Source organism: Thalassophryne amazonica, chromosome 15 (assembly GCF_902500255.1).
Source record: "Thalassophryne amazonica chromosome 15, fThaAma1.1, whole genome shotgun sequence".
NCBI lineage: Eukaryota > Metazoa > Chordata > Actinopteri > Batrachoidiformes > Batrachoididae > Thalassophryne > Thalassophryne amazonica.
Window position 1 is genome coordinate 43,415,715 of NC_047117.1, and position 16,439 is coordinate 43,432,153.

The 16,439-nt window shown below is 37.9% G+C and overlaps 1 protein-coding gene across 1 annotated transcript in view; it reads right to left on the reverse strand.

Moving 5' to 3' along the window:
• Nucleotides 1-4,596: 4,596 nt before the first annotated feature.
• Nucleotides 4,597-16,439, reverse strand: part of tmed1b (transmembrane p24 trafficking protein 1b) — a 43,177-nt gene continuing 31,334 nt past the window's right edge. The window contains exons 4-5 of the mRNA XM_034188887.1: nucleotides 6,987-7,154; nucleotides 4,597-4,675 (exon numbers count right to left, since the gene is read on the reverse strand). Coding sequence (XP_034044778.1) covers nucleotides 4,625-4,675; nucleotides 6,987-7,154 — 219 coding nt within the window. The 3' untranslated portion in view covers nucleotides 4,597-4,624. The remainder of the gene's footprint in view (nucleotides 4,676-6,986; nucleotides 7,155-16,439) is intronic.

Here is a 16,439-nt window from a genome sequence, read left to right on the forward strand (position 1 = left end):
ACCTATAAATATTAAAGAAAACAAGTTCAATTTAATTCCTCATTTAAAACCAAACGGTTCCAAAGTACCTAATGTATAAATCCAAAATGCTTCCCTACACAAAAGTTTTTTAATATCACCGCCTCTGGGTGGGGCTGTAATTTTCTCAATCCCCCAAAATTTTCAAGATGCTGGAGAGCCATGATTGGTCTGTTTGTAATGTCTCGACATGGCATAAGTTAAATTCTGGGTACAGATTGCTGTATTATGTTCAGCTATCCGTAATTTGAGTTGCCATTTTGTTTGGCCTATATAGGACATTTTAAAAGGTATACTACATGTGCAGTGTTACAGTTGGTAAAAGAATGGTAAATAAATGGTAAATGGACTGCATTTATATAGCGCTTTTCCATCTGCATCAGACGCTCAAAGCGCTTTACAATAATGCCTCACATTCACCCCGATGTCAGGGTGCTGCCACACAAGGCGCTCACTACACACTGGGAGCAATAGGGGATTAAAGACCTTGCCCAAGGGCCCTTAGTGATTTTCCAGTCAGGCAGGGATTTGAACCCAGGATCTTCTGGTCTCAAGCCCAACACCTTAACCACTAGACCACTAGACGGGAATGGTCATGTCTGAATGAACCAGTTGATCACGAATATTACAGGCATCCCTGAATATCGATATCATTATTATGAATTATAACTTTCACTCCATTGACTTTTTAGATCTCACTATTAAGGATGGATTTTTTTTTTTTTTTTTTTTTTTTTTTTTTTTTAACAATCTACCATCTATTGCAAACCTCTTAGTAGAAACACTTAATTGAGAGCAGACAGTATCCATCTGCCTCATTTAGTTCGTAATATACCAGTGGGCCAATTTTTGAGAGTTAGAAGAAGTTGTAGCATTACTACTGATTTTATGTCAAAAGCAGTTCATCTAGCACATCGGTTTGAACAACATGGTTATAATAAAACTGATATCATCAAAACTTGGGACCGGGCTTTAAATACTGATCGTGCCTCATTAAGAAAAAAATCTAAATCTTCTTCAACATCAAACTGTTTATTCTATCTGCTATACTCCACTAGTGGGAAGAATAAAAAACATTATTTATAAATATTGGCATGTCCTTAAGAGTGATCCAACAGAAATCTGTGCTGAGCCACCTAAGTTTATATTCAGGAATGCCTGTAATATTTGTGATCAACTGGTTCATTAAGACATGACCACTCCCATCTCCTGCCTCAAATACTTGGCTTTCTAGCCGACCGAAAGGTTTCTTTAAATGTGGTAATTGTGCATAATGTTCTAATTCCATCAATGCAAAATGCTTCTCTCACCACGCAACATTAAGTAATATTCTATTTCTTCTTTAACGAACTGTAACACTGCACATGTAATATACCTTTTAAATGTCCTACAACCCCTGGCAAAAATTATGGAATCACCGGCCTCGGAGGATGTTCATTCAATTGTTTAATTTTGTAGAAAAAAAAGCAGATCACAGATATGACACAAAACTAAAGTCATTTCAAATGGCAACTTTCTGGCTTTAAGAAACACTAAGAAATCAGGAAAAAAAATTGTGGCAGTCAGTAACAGTTACTTTTTTAGACCAAGCAGAGGGAAAAAAATATGGAATCACTCAATTCTGAAGAAAAATTATGGAATCATGAAAAACAAAAGAACGCTCCAACACATCACTAGTATTTTGTTGCACCACCTCTGGCTTTTATAACACCTTGCAGTCTCTGAGGCATGGACTTAATGAGTGACAAACAGTACTCTTCATCAATCTGGCTCCAACTTTCTCTGATTGCTGTTGCCAGATCAGCTTTGCAGGCTGGAGCCTTGTCATGGACCATTTTCTTAAACTTCCACCAAAGATTTTCAATTGGATTAAGATCTGCAGGCCATGACATTGACCCTATGTGTCTTTTTGCAAGGAATGTTTTCACAGTTTTTGCTCTATGGCAAGATGCATTGCCATCTTGAAAAATGATTTCATCATCCCCAAACATCCTTTCAATTGATGGGATAAGAAAAGTGTCCAAAATATCAACGTAAACTTGTGCATTTATTGATGATGTAATGACAGCCATCTCCCCAGTGCCTTTACCTGACATGCAGCCCCATATCATCAATGACTATGGAAATTTACATGTTCTCTTCAGGCAGTCATCTTTATAACTCTCATTGGAACGGCACCAAACAAAAGTTCCAGCATCATCACCTTGCCCAATGCAGATTCAAGATTCATCACTGAATATGACTTTCATCCAGTCATCCACAGTCCACGATTGCTTTTCCTTAGCCCATTGTAACCTTGTTTTTTTCTGTTTAGGTGTTAATGATGGCTTTCGTTTAGCTTTTCTGTATGTAAATCCCATTTCCTTTAGGCGGTTTCTTACAGTTCGGTCAGACGTCGACTCCAGTTTCCTCCCATTCGTTCCTCATTTGTTTTGTTGTGCATTTTCGATTTTTGAGACATATTGCTTTAAGTTTTCTGTCTTGACGCTTGATGTCTTCCTTGGTCTACCAGTATGTTTGCCTTTAACAACCTTCCCATGTTGTTTTGTATTTGGTCCAGAGTTTGGACACAGCTGACTGTGAACAACCAACATCTTTTGCAACACTGCGTGATGATTTACCCTCTTTTAAGAGTTTGATAATCCTCTCCTTTGTTTCAATTGACATCTCTCGTGTTGGAGCCATGATTCATGTCAGTCCACTTGGTGCAACAGCTCTCCAAGGTGTGATCACTCCTTTTTAGATGCAGACTAACGAGCAGATCTGATTTGATGCAGGTGTTAGTTTTAGGGATGAAAATTTACAGGGTGATTCAATAATTTTTTCCTCAGAATTGAGTGAGTCCATATTTTTTTCCCCTCTGCTTGGTCTAAAAAAGTAACCGTTACTGACTGCCACAATTTTTTTCCTGATTTCTTATAGTGTTTCTTAAAGCCAGAAAGTTGCCATTTGAAATGACTTTAGTTTTGTGTCATGTCTGTGATCTGCTTTTTTTTCTACAAAATTAAACAACTGAATGAACATCCTCTGAGGCTGGTGATTCCATAATTTTTGCCAGGGGTTGTATATAGGCCAAACAAAACATCAACTCAAATTACAGATACCTGAACATAATACAGCAATCTGTACCCAGAATTTAACTTATGCTATGTTGAGACATTACAAACAGACCAATCATGACTCTCCAGCATCTTGAAAATTTTGGGGGATTGAGAAAATTACAGCCCCACCCAGAAGCAGTAATATTAAAAAACGTTTGTGTAAGGAAGCATTTTGGATTTATACATTAGGTACTTTGGAACCATTTGGTTTAAATAAGGAATTAAATTGAACTTTTCTTTAATATTTATAGTTTTTCTCTGGGGTACTGATGTAGTTTATGCTTGTTTTTAATTGGGATGGTGTGTTTCTAATTGAGTGCAGTGCCTTGATTGATGGATGGTTAACGCCCCTTTATGCATGATGACACCTGGTCCTGATTAGTATTTAAGGCTGTACCATCCGTGTCTTTCAAGGACTCTGAGGAAGACACTTTTTACATCGAAACATTAGTTGTTTTGCGCCTTTAGTAAACTTTTTTGCATTGACTTCTGTGTTGCGCCAGTGGTTCTCTTTTTTCTACAAGTCTGTCCTGACCTGGTTGCACCGGATTTTTGTGCTTGGCAGAAGCGCAGAGAACTTTCCCCTTTTTTGCTTTGACACTTTTAAAGCAAAACTGATCTTTCTTCCTTGCATTATGTTGTCAACAAATAGTCACATATGTACTCACATACGCAAAATATCAGGCTACATCCAAAGGAAGACTGACAAATATGGAGAGATGGAAAAGAAATCATACACTAACAATTGCACATCATTTGTCATCCCTCGTAAACTCAGATATGATAATTAGCAGTAAAATAGTTTTCAACTTTGTGATTGAGGCTTTGCAACAACAACAGCAGCCTGAAGACAGTCACGCTGTAAGGTAACAGAACGGTGATGTGGCCAGATCTGACAAAGGCACATCATCAAATTTATTGATCCTGTCGCCATCTGCTTTTGCTTAGTTTCTGAACAATAATAATCGTTAGACTATTCCATCCATCCATTTTCTATACCTGTTTACTCCAATTAAGTATCATGGAGGGCTGGAGCTTATCCCAGCAGTCACAGTGTATGAGGTGTGGTACACCCTGGACGGGACGCCAGTCTGTCGCAGGGCCACATATACACAAACCAACACATTCACCTAGACAATTTAAAGTTTCCAATTCACCTAACCTGCGTGTCTCTGGATGTGGGAGGAAGCCGGAGCACCTGGAAAGAACCCACACAAACACAGGGAGAACATGTAAACTCCACACAGAAAGGCCACAGGTGGCAATAGATCCCATGACCTTCTTGCTGTGAGGCAACAGTGCTAACCACTGAACCACCGTGCTGCCCATTAGATTATTGTTCACAAACTAACACTGCAACCAGATTCTACAAATCTGAAAGAACAAACAAAACAAAAATCACTTTTGTCTATGCTGTTGGACATGTAGACCAAAAATGTGAAGAACAATCTTATCGAGTCTCTGCTGGCTTATTTTCTTCCACAACTTCACAGCAAAGTGTTTCACTATGTGTGGACCCTCCGCTTATCGTCAAACAGTTTTCTGACAGTGTAGACCTGTGGCAAGAGAAATAAAGACACAGCATAATGTCCAGAACCATTTAAAAGGTGGTTCTTAAAAAGTGCAGTCCCCTTTGATTTTTTATTTTTAACCATTTAGGTCATAAAAAGGATTTGCTCTCTGTACTATGATCATTTTGTACTTTAGTATACCAATAAAGGATTACGAGTATCTTCACACAACTTGTCTGAAAACTTAGAATTTTAAAGTACAGTTAACAAATGCAATGCCATAGCTCATCCTGGGGGAGCGCTTGGACAATATCCACATCCTGAAGCTGAAGAAATGCAGCAGACCATCAAATTATGACAGAATATCAGCACCTCCCCCACCCCTCCCCCCACTCACAGCAGTGAGATGCGCAGTAGGAATGACAGACTCATTCAAGGTGGAGGTGGGATTACACCAAGGATCAGCTCTGAGTCCTTTCTTGTTCACAATTGTGATGGGCAGGTTGATGGACAAGATCAGACAGGAGTCTCCATGGCTATGATGACAGATGACATTGTGATCTGTAGCGAGAGTATGTTGAGTCTAGCATGGACATGTGGCGATACGCTCTAGAGAGAAGGGGAATGAAAGTGAGTAGAAGCAAGACTGAGTACATGTGTGTGAATGGGAGGGAGCCCAGTGGAATAGTGCAGTTACAAGGAGTAGAAGTGGTTAAAGTAGATGAGTTTAAATATTTGGGGTCAACTGTTCAAAGTAATGGAGGATGTGGTAAAGATGTGAAGAAGAGAGTGCAGGCAGGGTGGAGTGGGTGGAGAAAGGTGGCAGGAGTGATTTGTGACTGAAGAACATCAGCAAGAGTGAAGGGGAAAGTTTACAAGACAGTAGTGAGACCAGCTATGTTGTACGGTTTAGAGACGGTGGCACTAACAAAAAGACAGGAGGCAGAGCTGGAGATGTTGAGATTCTCGCTGGGAGAGATGAGAATGGACAAGATTAGGAATGAACGTATCAGAGTGAATGACACCCTCCACGTTGTTGTCCAATAGGTTTTGGTCCCGCTCCTCAAAGGCCCGTAACACTGTCTGCATCCGTTGAGTGCGTTCCAAGCATCTGTACAGAGAGTCCATGGTCTCCTGAGTGAATGAGTCATGTAGGACGGTTTGGAGACAAAGTCTGAGAGGCGAGACTGAGATGGTTTGGACATGTGCAGAGGAGGGACCCAGGGTATATAGGGAGCAGGATGCTGAGGATAGAACTACCAGGCACGAGGAGGCCAAAGAGGAGATTTATGGATGTGCTGAGGGAGGACATGCAGGTGGTTGGTGTGACAGAGGAAGATACAGAGGACAGGGTGAAATGGAAATTATTCTGGTTTTTGAGATGTTGGGGCTTTCAAAATGGGGTGTGACACTGATTTGACTGCAAAAACAAGTGGTACTGAAACTGTTAAGTTATTACTTTTGAAGTTCAGGAGTTGTTCTTAGGTTCCCTCTGGGTGATCCGGCTTCCTCCCACTTCCAGAGACATACAGGTTAGGTGAATTGGTGTCTCTAAAAGTGTAGGTGTGAATGTGTTTGTTAGTCTGTCTATATGTGGTCCAAGGTGTACCCTGCCTCTCGCACACTGACCCCTGGGATAGGCTCCGGCTGCTCTGTGATGACAGCAAGCAGGTATTGGAATGAATGCTCTTAGTCTTTAACAACTTTAAAAGAAGATCCACAGTTGCATACTTCTCACTTTATTACTTGATGAAAACTGAAAAATACTTAAATCACCAAAATAGTACAATAACATAAGAAATGAATACCAAAGTTAAAAAAAGAAATCTGATGTGTTTCATTGTGATGATACAGAGTGCCAAAACTGCACCAAAGCACAGCTTTTAACACATTTCAGCAAGCTAAAAACTGACAAATATGCAACTGTGGATCATCTTTTAAAGTTGCTCAAGATTTCAAGTTTATAAGAACAACTCCTGAAAATTTGATGCATCTAGTGCGAATAGTTTAAAAGTAATGACCTCTTGAATCTATCTTTTGGTGTACCACTCACTTTTGCTGTAAAAATAGTGTCATGCCCATTTTTTAAAACCTCAATAGCTCAAAAACAAAGATATAAGGCTGAAATTTTGTATTGTGATTACTGGGAAAAACGGTTTGTGAAGGTATGAAGCAAACCGTTGATGGTCACTCATGAGGTATCCACCGATTTCACATGGATCAACACCACAGAAATAGAGATACTTCATCATAATACTTTAACACAAAATCAGTTTGGTCGATTTTGTCGGAAATTGAAGGGGACTACACCTTTAAGAGACTCATGGTCACACTGTGCCGTCAGTGCTTCAGTTACCTGGGTGAGAGCCACACACAGCATGACTAACACACTGGCACAGGACCAGAAGGACACCCTCCACATGTTGTCCTCCAATAGGTTTCGGTCCCGAGCCTCAAAGGCCCGTAACACCGTCTGCATCTGTTGAGTGCGCTCCAAGCGTCTGTACAGAGAGTCCATGGTCTCCTGAGTGAATTCAAAGAGAGGACAAAAACACAATAGGAATGATTTGGGATTTTTTTAAATGCATGCGAGTGAAGACATTTTAACTCGACAGAGGAAATGCAACAACTTCTTGTTCATCAAATCTTGAATGTACACAGAGCAGAGAGGCCTCATTTAGCACAGCCTGTGAGGTCTTCCTTTTGATACAGATTCTGGAACAATGTTCAAAATGGGCTTTAAAATATTCCAGGGCTGTGTCGAGTTTGCCATCACTAATCTGTAGTAGTGACTAAAGGTGGCCAGTCAGTTATACCCAATGACTGGAAAGTAGCAGGGAATCCGGAGATCATCATTTTGATTGTCTGACATGTATTTGGAGACAGATGAGTGGTTCTGATCAGGGAAGTTCACTCACTTACTCATTTTCAACCGCTTACTCCAATTAAAGAGTTTTTCTGATAAAACATAAAAACATGAATTTTTGTTTTTGATAATTAATAAAATGGATAAAATAAAAAATTATAAGGAAATGCATCTAATTGGTCAGAAATTTTATGACGTATGCATATGGGGACCAAGCTTCTGTCTTAAAGGAAAAGAAAACCCACTGATAATTTACAATTGGGTTGGTAGATTATGATATTGAGAGCCCATAAGAAAAGTTGTAGGCATGTCTGATCATTATGTTAACATTAACATCCTGGATCAGTACCGGGTTCCGATACCAACATAATTCGCGGATCAGAATTTCCTAATCCAACCTGCGGGATTTTCCGATACTGGAGAGAAACCACGTCTGTGAAACCTCTGTTGTGCTGCCTGCTCTGTTTACTGCTGAGCGGCAAGAATGGATGGGGAGCGGGAGGTTCCTGCGCTCAAGGTGAGCTGTTACCAGTAAATTCCCGCCTGGCTCTCAGGTTCAAATGGTCTGTGCCGCAAAGCATGGATTTTCCAAAAAATGAACTGAATTGTTATTAACAATCAATCAATCAATCAATCAATTTTTTTTATATAGCGCCAAATCACAACAAACAGTTGCCCCAAGGCGCTTTATATTGTAAGGCAAGGCCATACAATAATTATGTAAAACCCCAACGGTCAAAACGACCCCCTGTGAGCAAGCACTTGGCTACAGTGGGAAGGAAAAACTCCCTTTTAACAGGAAGAAACCTCCAGCAGAACCAGGCTCAGGGAGGGGCAGTCTTCTGCTGGGACTGGTTGGGGCTGAGGGAGAGAACCAGGAAAAAGACATGCTGTGGAGGGGAGCAGAGATCGATCACTAATGATTAAATGCAGAGTGGTGCATACAGAGCAAAAAGAGAAAGAAACAGTGCATCATGGGAACCCCCCAGCAGTCTACGTCTATAGCAGCATAACTAAGGGATGGTTCAGGGTCACCTGATCCAGCCCTAACTATAAGCTTTAGCAAAAAGGAAAGTTTTAAGCCTAATCTTAAAAGTAGAGAGGGTGTCTGTCTCCCTGATCTGAATTGGGAGCTGGTTCCACAGGAGAGGAGCCTGAAAGCTGAAGGCTCTGCCTCCCATTCTACTCTTACAAACCCTAGGAACTACAAGTAAGCCTGCAGTCTGAGAGCGAAGCGCTCTATTGGGGTGATATGGTACTACGAGGTCCCTAAGATAAGATGGGACCTGATTATTCAAAACCTTATAAGTAAGAAGAAGAATTTTAAATTCTATTCTAGAATTAACAGGAAGCCAATGAAGAGAGGCCAATATGGGTGAGATATGCTCTCTCCTTCTAGTCCCCGTCAGTACTCTAGCTGCAGCATTTTGAATTAACTGAAGGCTTTTTAGGGAACTTTTAGGACAACCTGATAATAATGAATTACAATAGTCCAGCCTAGAGGAAATAAATGCATGAATTAGTTTTTCAGCATCACTCTGAGACAAGACCTTTCTGATTTTAGAGATATTGCGTAAATGCAAAAAAGCAGTCCTACATATTTGTTTAATATGCGCTTTGAATGACATATCCTGATCAAAAATGACTCCAAGATTTCTCACAGTATTACTAGAGGTCAGGGTAATGCCATCCAGAGTAAGGATCTGGTTAGACACCATGTTTCTAAGATTTGTGGGGCCAAGTACAATAACTTCAGTTTTATCTGAGTTTAAAAGCAGGAAATTAGAGGTCATCCATGTCTTTATGTCTGTAAGACAATCCTGCAGTTTAGCTAATTGGTGTGTGTCCTCTGGCTTCATGGATAGATAAAGCTGGGTATCATCTGCGTAACAATGAAAATTTAAGCGATACCGTCTAATAATACTGCCTAAGGGAAGCATGTATAAAGTGAATAAAATTGGTCCTAGCACAGAACCTTGTGGAACTCCATAATTAACTTTAGTCTGTGAAGAAGATTCCCCATTTACATGAACAAATTGTAATCTATTAGACAAATATGATTCAAACCACCGCAGCGCAGTGCCTTTAATACCTATGGCAATCAGCGGCTTCACAGCCGCAGCTCACTTGCAGCGCAGCTGAAGAGAACAGTCAATCAGAAAGTCACTTTCTCCCCTTGAACAGGAAAACCACCAAAATCCTTCAGTGTTTACCCAGTTACTCATGAGCACTGATGAATTTAGTTTATTTTACAGCTGAACGGCTTTGTGTTTGCTCAGCAGGAAAACGAGGGAGAGAGAGGATTTTTACATCAGCGCCTGTTTGCCTCCTGTAGCATTCTGTGCCCATACTATGTCACAGCAGCGCTGTAAGCGATCCATGTTTATTTTTTCTGATTGATTAAAATTGTGTCAGTGGCGGCATTTATGAAATTGTCAAATTCTGCTTTAATGCCAACTTTCAAGGCAGATATTTCAGTTGTAAGAGCTCCTTATTTTCATTGATATGCATCAATCGTTAGACTGTGCTATAAACTATCTTCCCAGCTGTATTTTATCAGTGGGTTTTCTTTTCCTTTAATTTTTTTTTTTTTGAATAATATTTATTTCATTCATTTAAAAGAAAAACAGAAAAGCAAAAAACAAAAGCACCACAATACCAGAATGAAAAGGAGCAGAAAGAAGAACAAGTCTTATGATTTCTGCCCCTTTTAACAATACAATCTTTCAATATACAGCATCATAGTCAACATTATTTAACAGATTGCATTTCTTTAACTTGTCACATACCACTGACCCATTTCATAATTATGACCATTAATTAATAGATTACATCACTGACAGGTTACATTTAAACTTAAGACACTCCAAACATTATTAACAGTTTACTTTTTTTTTTTTTTGACTTTCTTGCAGCCCACTGACTTACTTCATAGTTTCATACTTACTTAATACATCTAATTTAATATGTTTTTTAAATAATTTAAGCGACCTTAATTCTTTAATTTCTTTATTAAGATTGTTCCATAATTTGACACCATTTACTGCAATACTCCTTTCCTTTACTTTGGTTCTAAATCTTGGTTTTTTAAAGACTTCTATTCCTTTCCATTTATAACTACTTACTCTTTTTTCAAACATATTTTGAATGTTTGTTGGTAAAGTATTTTTATTAACTTGGTACATCGTTTGTAATATTTTCAAATAGACTAAATCATGAAATTTAAGTACCCTATACTTAATAAACAATGGATTAGATGGATCTCTAAAACCACTGTTGCTAATCACTTTTAAAGCTCTTTTCTGCAAAATAAATAAAGGTTGTATATAGGTTGTATATGTTGATCCCCAGATTTCTACACAGTAAGTTAAATATGGGACAATCAATGAATTATACAATGTTAATAAACCATAACTATTTAATGAATATTTTACTTTATGCAAAACAGCAATGGCTTTCGCTATTTTTCCTTTTATGTAATTTATGTGTGACTTCCATGTAAGATCTTCATCAATCATGACTCCTAAAAATTTCATTTCTTTTACCCTTTGTATATCCATTCCATCTATTTGTAATGACATTTTTTTTTTCGCTCTATCATTAAACAATATGAAATTTGTCTTATTAATATTTAGTGACAATCTGTTTATATCAAACCAATGTTTAACTTTTTCCAACTCTGTATTTATCACTTGTGCTACTTCCTGTATATCTGATCCAGAGTAAAACAGCGTTGTATCATCAGCAAATAAAATGCTGCCAAGCACATTGGATACATTCACAAAATCATTGATATACAAAATAAACAGTTTGGGTCCAAGTACCGATCCTTGTGGTACTCCATAAATAATGTTACACAATTCTGATTTGGTATTATTTATCTGAACAAACTGTTTTCTATTTTCTAAGTAGCTTTTTACACACTGATGTGCAACACCTCTTATTCCATATTGTTGTAACTTGTGGAGCAATCTTGAGTGGTCTATAACATCAAAAGCCTTTTTCAGGTCAATAAAAATACTTACAAAATAATCCTTATTATCTATTGTTGATATTTTCTCTATTAGTTCCATAATTGCCATAGCTGTCGAATGTTTTGTTCTGAATCCATACTGAGCATTATTTAAAATATGATGTTTCTCAATAAATTTATCCAATCTTGTTACAAAAACTTTTTCCATAATTTTAGAAAACTGTGGAAGCAATGATACTGGCCTGTAATTAGAAAAATTATGTTTGTCTCCATTTTTATATAATGGGACTGGAAAAACCCCAGTTGACAGAGACAGATTACAAATATAAGTAAATGGTTCAATAACAATTTCTATTATACTTTTTACAGTCATCATGTCTAAATCTTCATGGTCAGTTGATCTTTTGCTTACACAGTTTTTTACAATATTTCTTATTTCATCTTTTTCCACATTGTCCAGGAAAATACTATTGACCGTATTTACCAATGTACATAATTTATCTTCTATTATTGGTTTATTTCCCACCAAACTTGACCCTACATTTGAAAAATAATCATTAAACCCATTTGCAACTTCTTTTACATCATTTCTCTCTTTATTTTCCTTAACAAAGTAATTTGGAATAGTTTCTTTCGTTCCATCACTATCAATCACACTTTTTATAATTCCCCATGTTACCCTCATATTATCTTTACTCTTATTTAGTTTTTCACTGTAATCTTTTTTTTGTTTCCTAATTATTGTTAATAGTTTATTTTTATATTTTTTGTATTTATGTTCTGATTCCTTTGTTTGCAATTTTAAAAAGCACCTGTATAAATTGTTTTTCTTTGCACAAGCATTTTTTATTCCCTTTGTCAGCCATGGTTTATTTACTCTTTTCTTACTAATTTCAATTAATTTACAATTTTTATTGTATGATTTCATGAATATTTTCATAAATGAGTTATATGCTACATTAACATCACTGACAAACTTCTTCCCAGTTTTGATTTTTAAGGTCATATTTTAATGCCTCTAAGGCTTTTACTGACTTATCTCTTTTAAAGTTTATATCAGTTTTTTTGTTGTACCTATTTTTATATTTAAATATTGAAAAAATTGGTAAATGGTCGCTAATATCTGTCATGAAGATCCCATTCTTGATAATTTCATCTGTTCTGTTTGTAAATATATTATCAATTACCGTTGCACTTTGCAATGTAATTCTGGTTGGTTTTGTTATCAAGGGGAATAACCCCAAACTATACATTGAATTCACAAAATCACTTAATCATTGGCAGCTGGAGCTTTCTATGTTAATATTAAAGTCCCCACACATAAAAAGCGTTTTGTTTTTAATTTGATGGAATAATTCAATTATTTTATCTGTAAATTTCACAACACAAGAATCTGGTGCTCTGTATACACAACTGATTAAAATATTCTTAGATGTTTCATGTACAAGTTCCACTGTTACAATTTCTATGACATCATTCATAATTGTCATTTCTTCAACAATTGTACACATCAGATCTGTTTTTGTATATAGAGCAATACCACTGCCTTTTTTATATCTTCTGTTTACAAAATACAGCTCATATCCCTCCATTTGAACTTCATCCATGAGATCATCTTTAAGCCAAGATTCAGTGATTGCAACAATACTAAATCTATTTTTAAACTGATTTAAATAATCTTTTATTTGTGACATTTTACAATACAAGCTTGTAATTACAATACAATAATGTATCCACACTGAATTCTATGTGCAAGTGAGAAAAGGTATTAGAGTGTTTCAGCGAAAATGCAGGTGTTTTGCATGGCTCCCAGCTGCACTGACGAGGGAAAGAATGTTAGCTATCATGGCCTACTATGGAAAAATAAGGAAAGGCTTGGGCAGCAGCTAAGCGCAATGAAACTAAAGGACCTTGCTGAAAGAAAACCTTGTTGAAAGACACTGCAGTCCCAAAATTATTTGACTTCAGTAAGCTACCATCGACATTAACGCTTGTCCGATTGTCCGGGACAAGTGTAAAATGTGATCGGACTAGCAATAGCTCTAAATCGTTGTCCGACCGAACAAGTTGTTTTCTCATCTACAAACTGTTTCGCACCTCGCAAGAAAGCGTCTTCGGTTTTCCCGCAACTCTCCACGCAGTGGACAATCGGAAAACATGATATCACAGGGTTCTCCCCAGGCAATGGAACAACAGCGCCGCGCCATCAGTGTTCTGACAGCGCCGTCACACTCTGCTCTGCTATCAAGTAGTTTTTTAAATCCAGCCAGGCTGTTTGTGCAACTGCCTGCTGGCCCCCCCACGCCCCGCTGGCAGAGAGCCGAGCAGCACTGCAGCTCAGAGCGCACAGTGAAAAAAGAACTCTGTCAAAGTCTTTAGGTAAAAAGAGCTCATTCTGCTTGTATAGCCCCAGAAATTCATTTATAGGCTTTATTTTACAGTTGAAAGCCTTCATGTTTCCAAAGTTTGCTCAAATACGATGTGAGAGTGAAGAGTCTCTCGTTCCCTCAGAGAGAGAGAGAGAGAGAGAGAGAGGGAGGAGGAAAAATGTTAGCAGATGCTACAGCTGTAAAAACCAGCAAAACAATTTTAATAAACGATCATCTTCACCACACAGCCTCAGTGAAACAGTAAAGTGTGAAAAACTGATTCAGAAAGTTTTTCATCCAGGATTCATCTTTAAAAGCGGGGACTTACTCCTTTACTTCTTCCAGAATTATTTTTTCATTTTCTTGTTATTATTGTTGTTTATGCACCAATGACACCAGATCAAATTACTTGTATGTGAGAACTTACTTGGCAATAAATGTGATTCTGATTTGACAATCAAATCAGTCCAGATTTAGCTCTTGTTCAAACAAGACAATAAGAGGTTATATTCTTAAAAAAAAAAAAAAAAAGTATGCAATTCCACTCAAAAATGTTGGAAAAAAAAAAGCTAAACTGTCAACATGACAGTAAAAACTCTACCTGGACTCTTACTGGATTAAAGGTACAGTGTGTCATTTTTAAAGAATAGAGCAAATGTTATGTCCATCAAATATTAATGTTTTTAAACTTTTCAATGTAATTTATTTTCTTAACATAGGCAGAAAAATACAAAAAAGAACTTTGATATTACAACATAAGTGCAATTTTTTTGTCTATTATTCTTGCTTTCGATGCATCTAAAACCAGTCAAAATGACTCGCGACGCGCACCGCCTCAGGTGATAATTGCCAACAGCACCACTATACTAAAAATTTCTGGGGACAACCCTGTATCATGTGTGCACGAGACCACTGTATGGAGTGTGCGTGTGTAGCATCTTCTTACAAGATGCTGTGGTGGGAAACATTAGATAACGAACATCGCATCGATTAACACGCCTTTTGAAGAATATATTGAATGGAATGTCTTTTCTAAAACCTCCGAAACCGAGCCAGATACCAGGGAAAACACCAGTCAAACGCAAACCATCAACCCCTGCAGCAAGTGTAGAAGCTTCAAAGTAGAGGTATGAAGAGAAAGGAAGAGAGAGAAAGTTTGTGAGTAGCTGGACACAGGATTATCCGTGGCTGGGGCACAAGGAAGAGGACAACACAATATACTGTCATGTCTGTCGGGATTTTCATTCAATTGCGGACCAGTAAGTTATTTTTAAATGTTGAAATAAAAGAATTTGATTTGCTTTATCAAAAAACATACTGGCAAATGATCATGCATTGAACAGTGATGAATTCAGAAAACACACAGGAGAGAAGCAGATGCATATTGGCATTTACCAATTATTTTAATTTTTTCCCCAATTATGAACAATCGCAGGAGAGAAACATTATGACCTATGTCTTGGTTAATGGATTAAAAGGCTAGAGGCTATTCATGCAATATATAATAAAATGTATTATTTGGAAATTCAAATTTACCACCCACACAGGAGAGAAGCAATTTATGAAAAAGTGTAATTTCAGTACTTCCACAATAGCATGCCCCCAGACACCCCTAGGTGACACGCGCCATTGGTATATGTATCGCGTGCCTTCACCTGCGGCGCTCGCTTGTCCGGACAACCAGCTTTTCCTATAGGACAAGTAAACCACCAGGGTTACTTGTCCTATGGACAAGTACACTAAAAAGCTTAATGTCAATGCCTGGTAAGTATGTAAACTTGGGAGGAGCCACAGCCAATGTGAGCCCCTGAAATAGGATCCCGGTCAAGTAGACCAAAGCCAGCTGTCACTGTGAGCGCAGAGACAACCAAGAACCAGGTAAGTCTTTGCAGGAGGTGAGTTTCAAAAGTACACTATTTATCTTTGTCTAGCTGAGGACATGATATAAATTCAAATATAAAGTCTTAATTTTACCTGCTACATTATTTCAGTGTGACTCATCATCACAGCCTGACAAAAGCCTATCCACATAAATTGTCCTGATTTTGGAAAAAGACGTCTGAAAATAGTTCCTTGTCGTGGCTAAAGAAACATGGCATTTTAAAAGAAGCCCCACTGTGTTTTCAGCCTGAACCAGAGAACGCAGGCATTTTTGCTCCACAACAAGAAAATTAAAAGTTCAGAGTCACAGTGCATCATTCATTCACATCACCTCAGCGTTTATCACAGCCATCAGGATCCACCAGGACAAAAATAAAATAAAATCTAAAAAATGTTAAATTATTCTGTTTGGTCTGTGTAAGAAGTGAAATAGGTGCAGAGCTTATGGCTTCCAGCTGCACAGTAAACATTTGTTTTATTTAACACTTAGAATGACACTATAATACCAAAAATAGTTTAAAGGAGGTCCCTTGTCACGCTGTGAATAAGGTGAATTGTCTCTGCACACACCCCCATATTCATCCAACCATCAGTTCCTGAACAATTCAGATCACTCCAGTTTGCTCCTCAAAAGCCAGAGCAACGCAGAACGGAGGAGGAGACTGGAGTGGCACAGAAAGGAGGAGGAGACTGAAAGACAGATGTGTGGCTCCACACGGC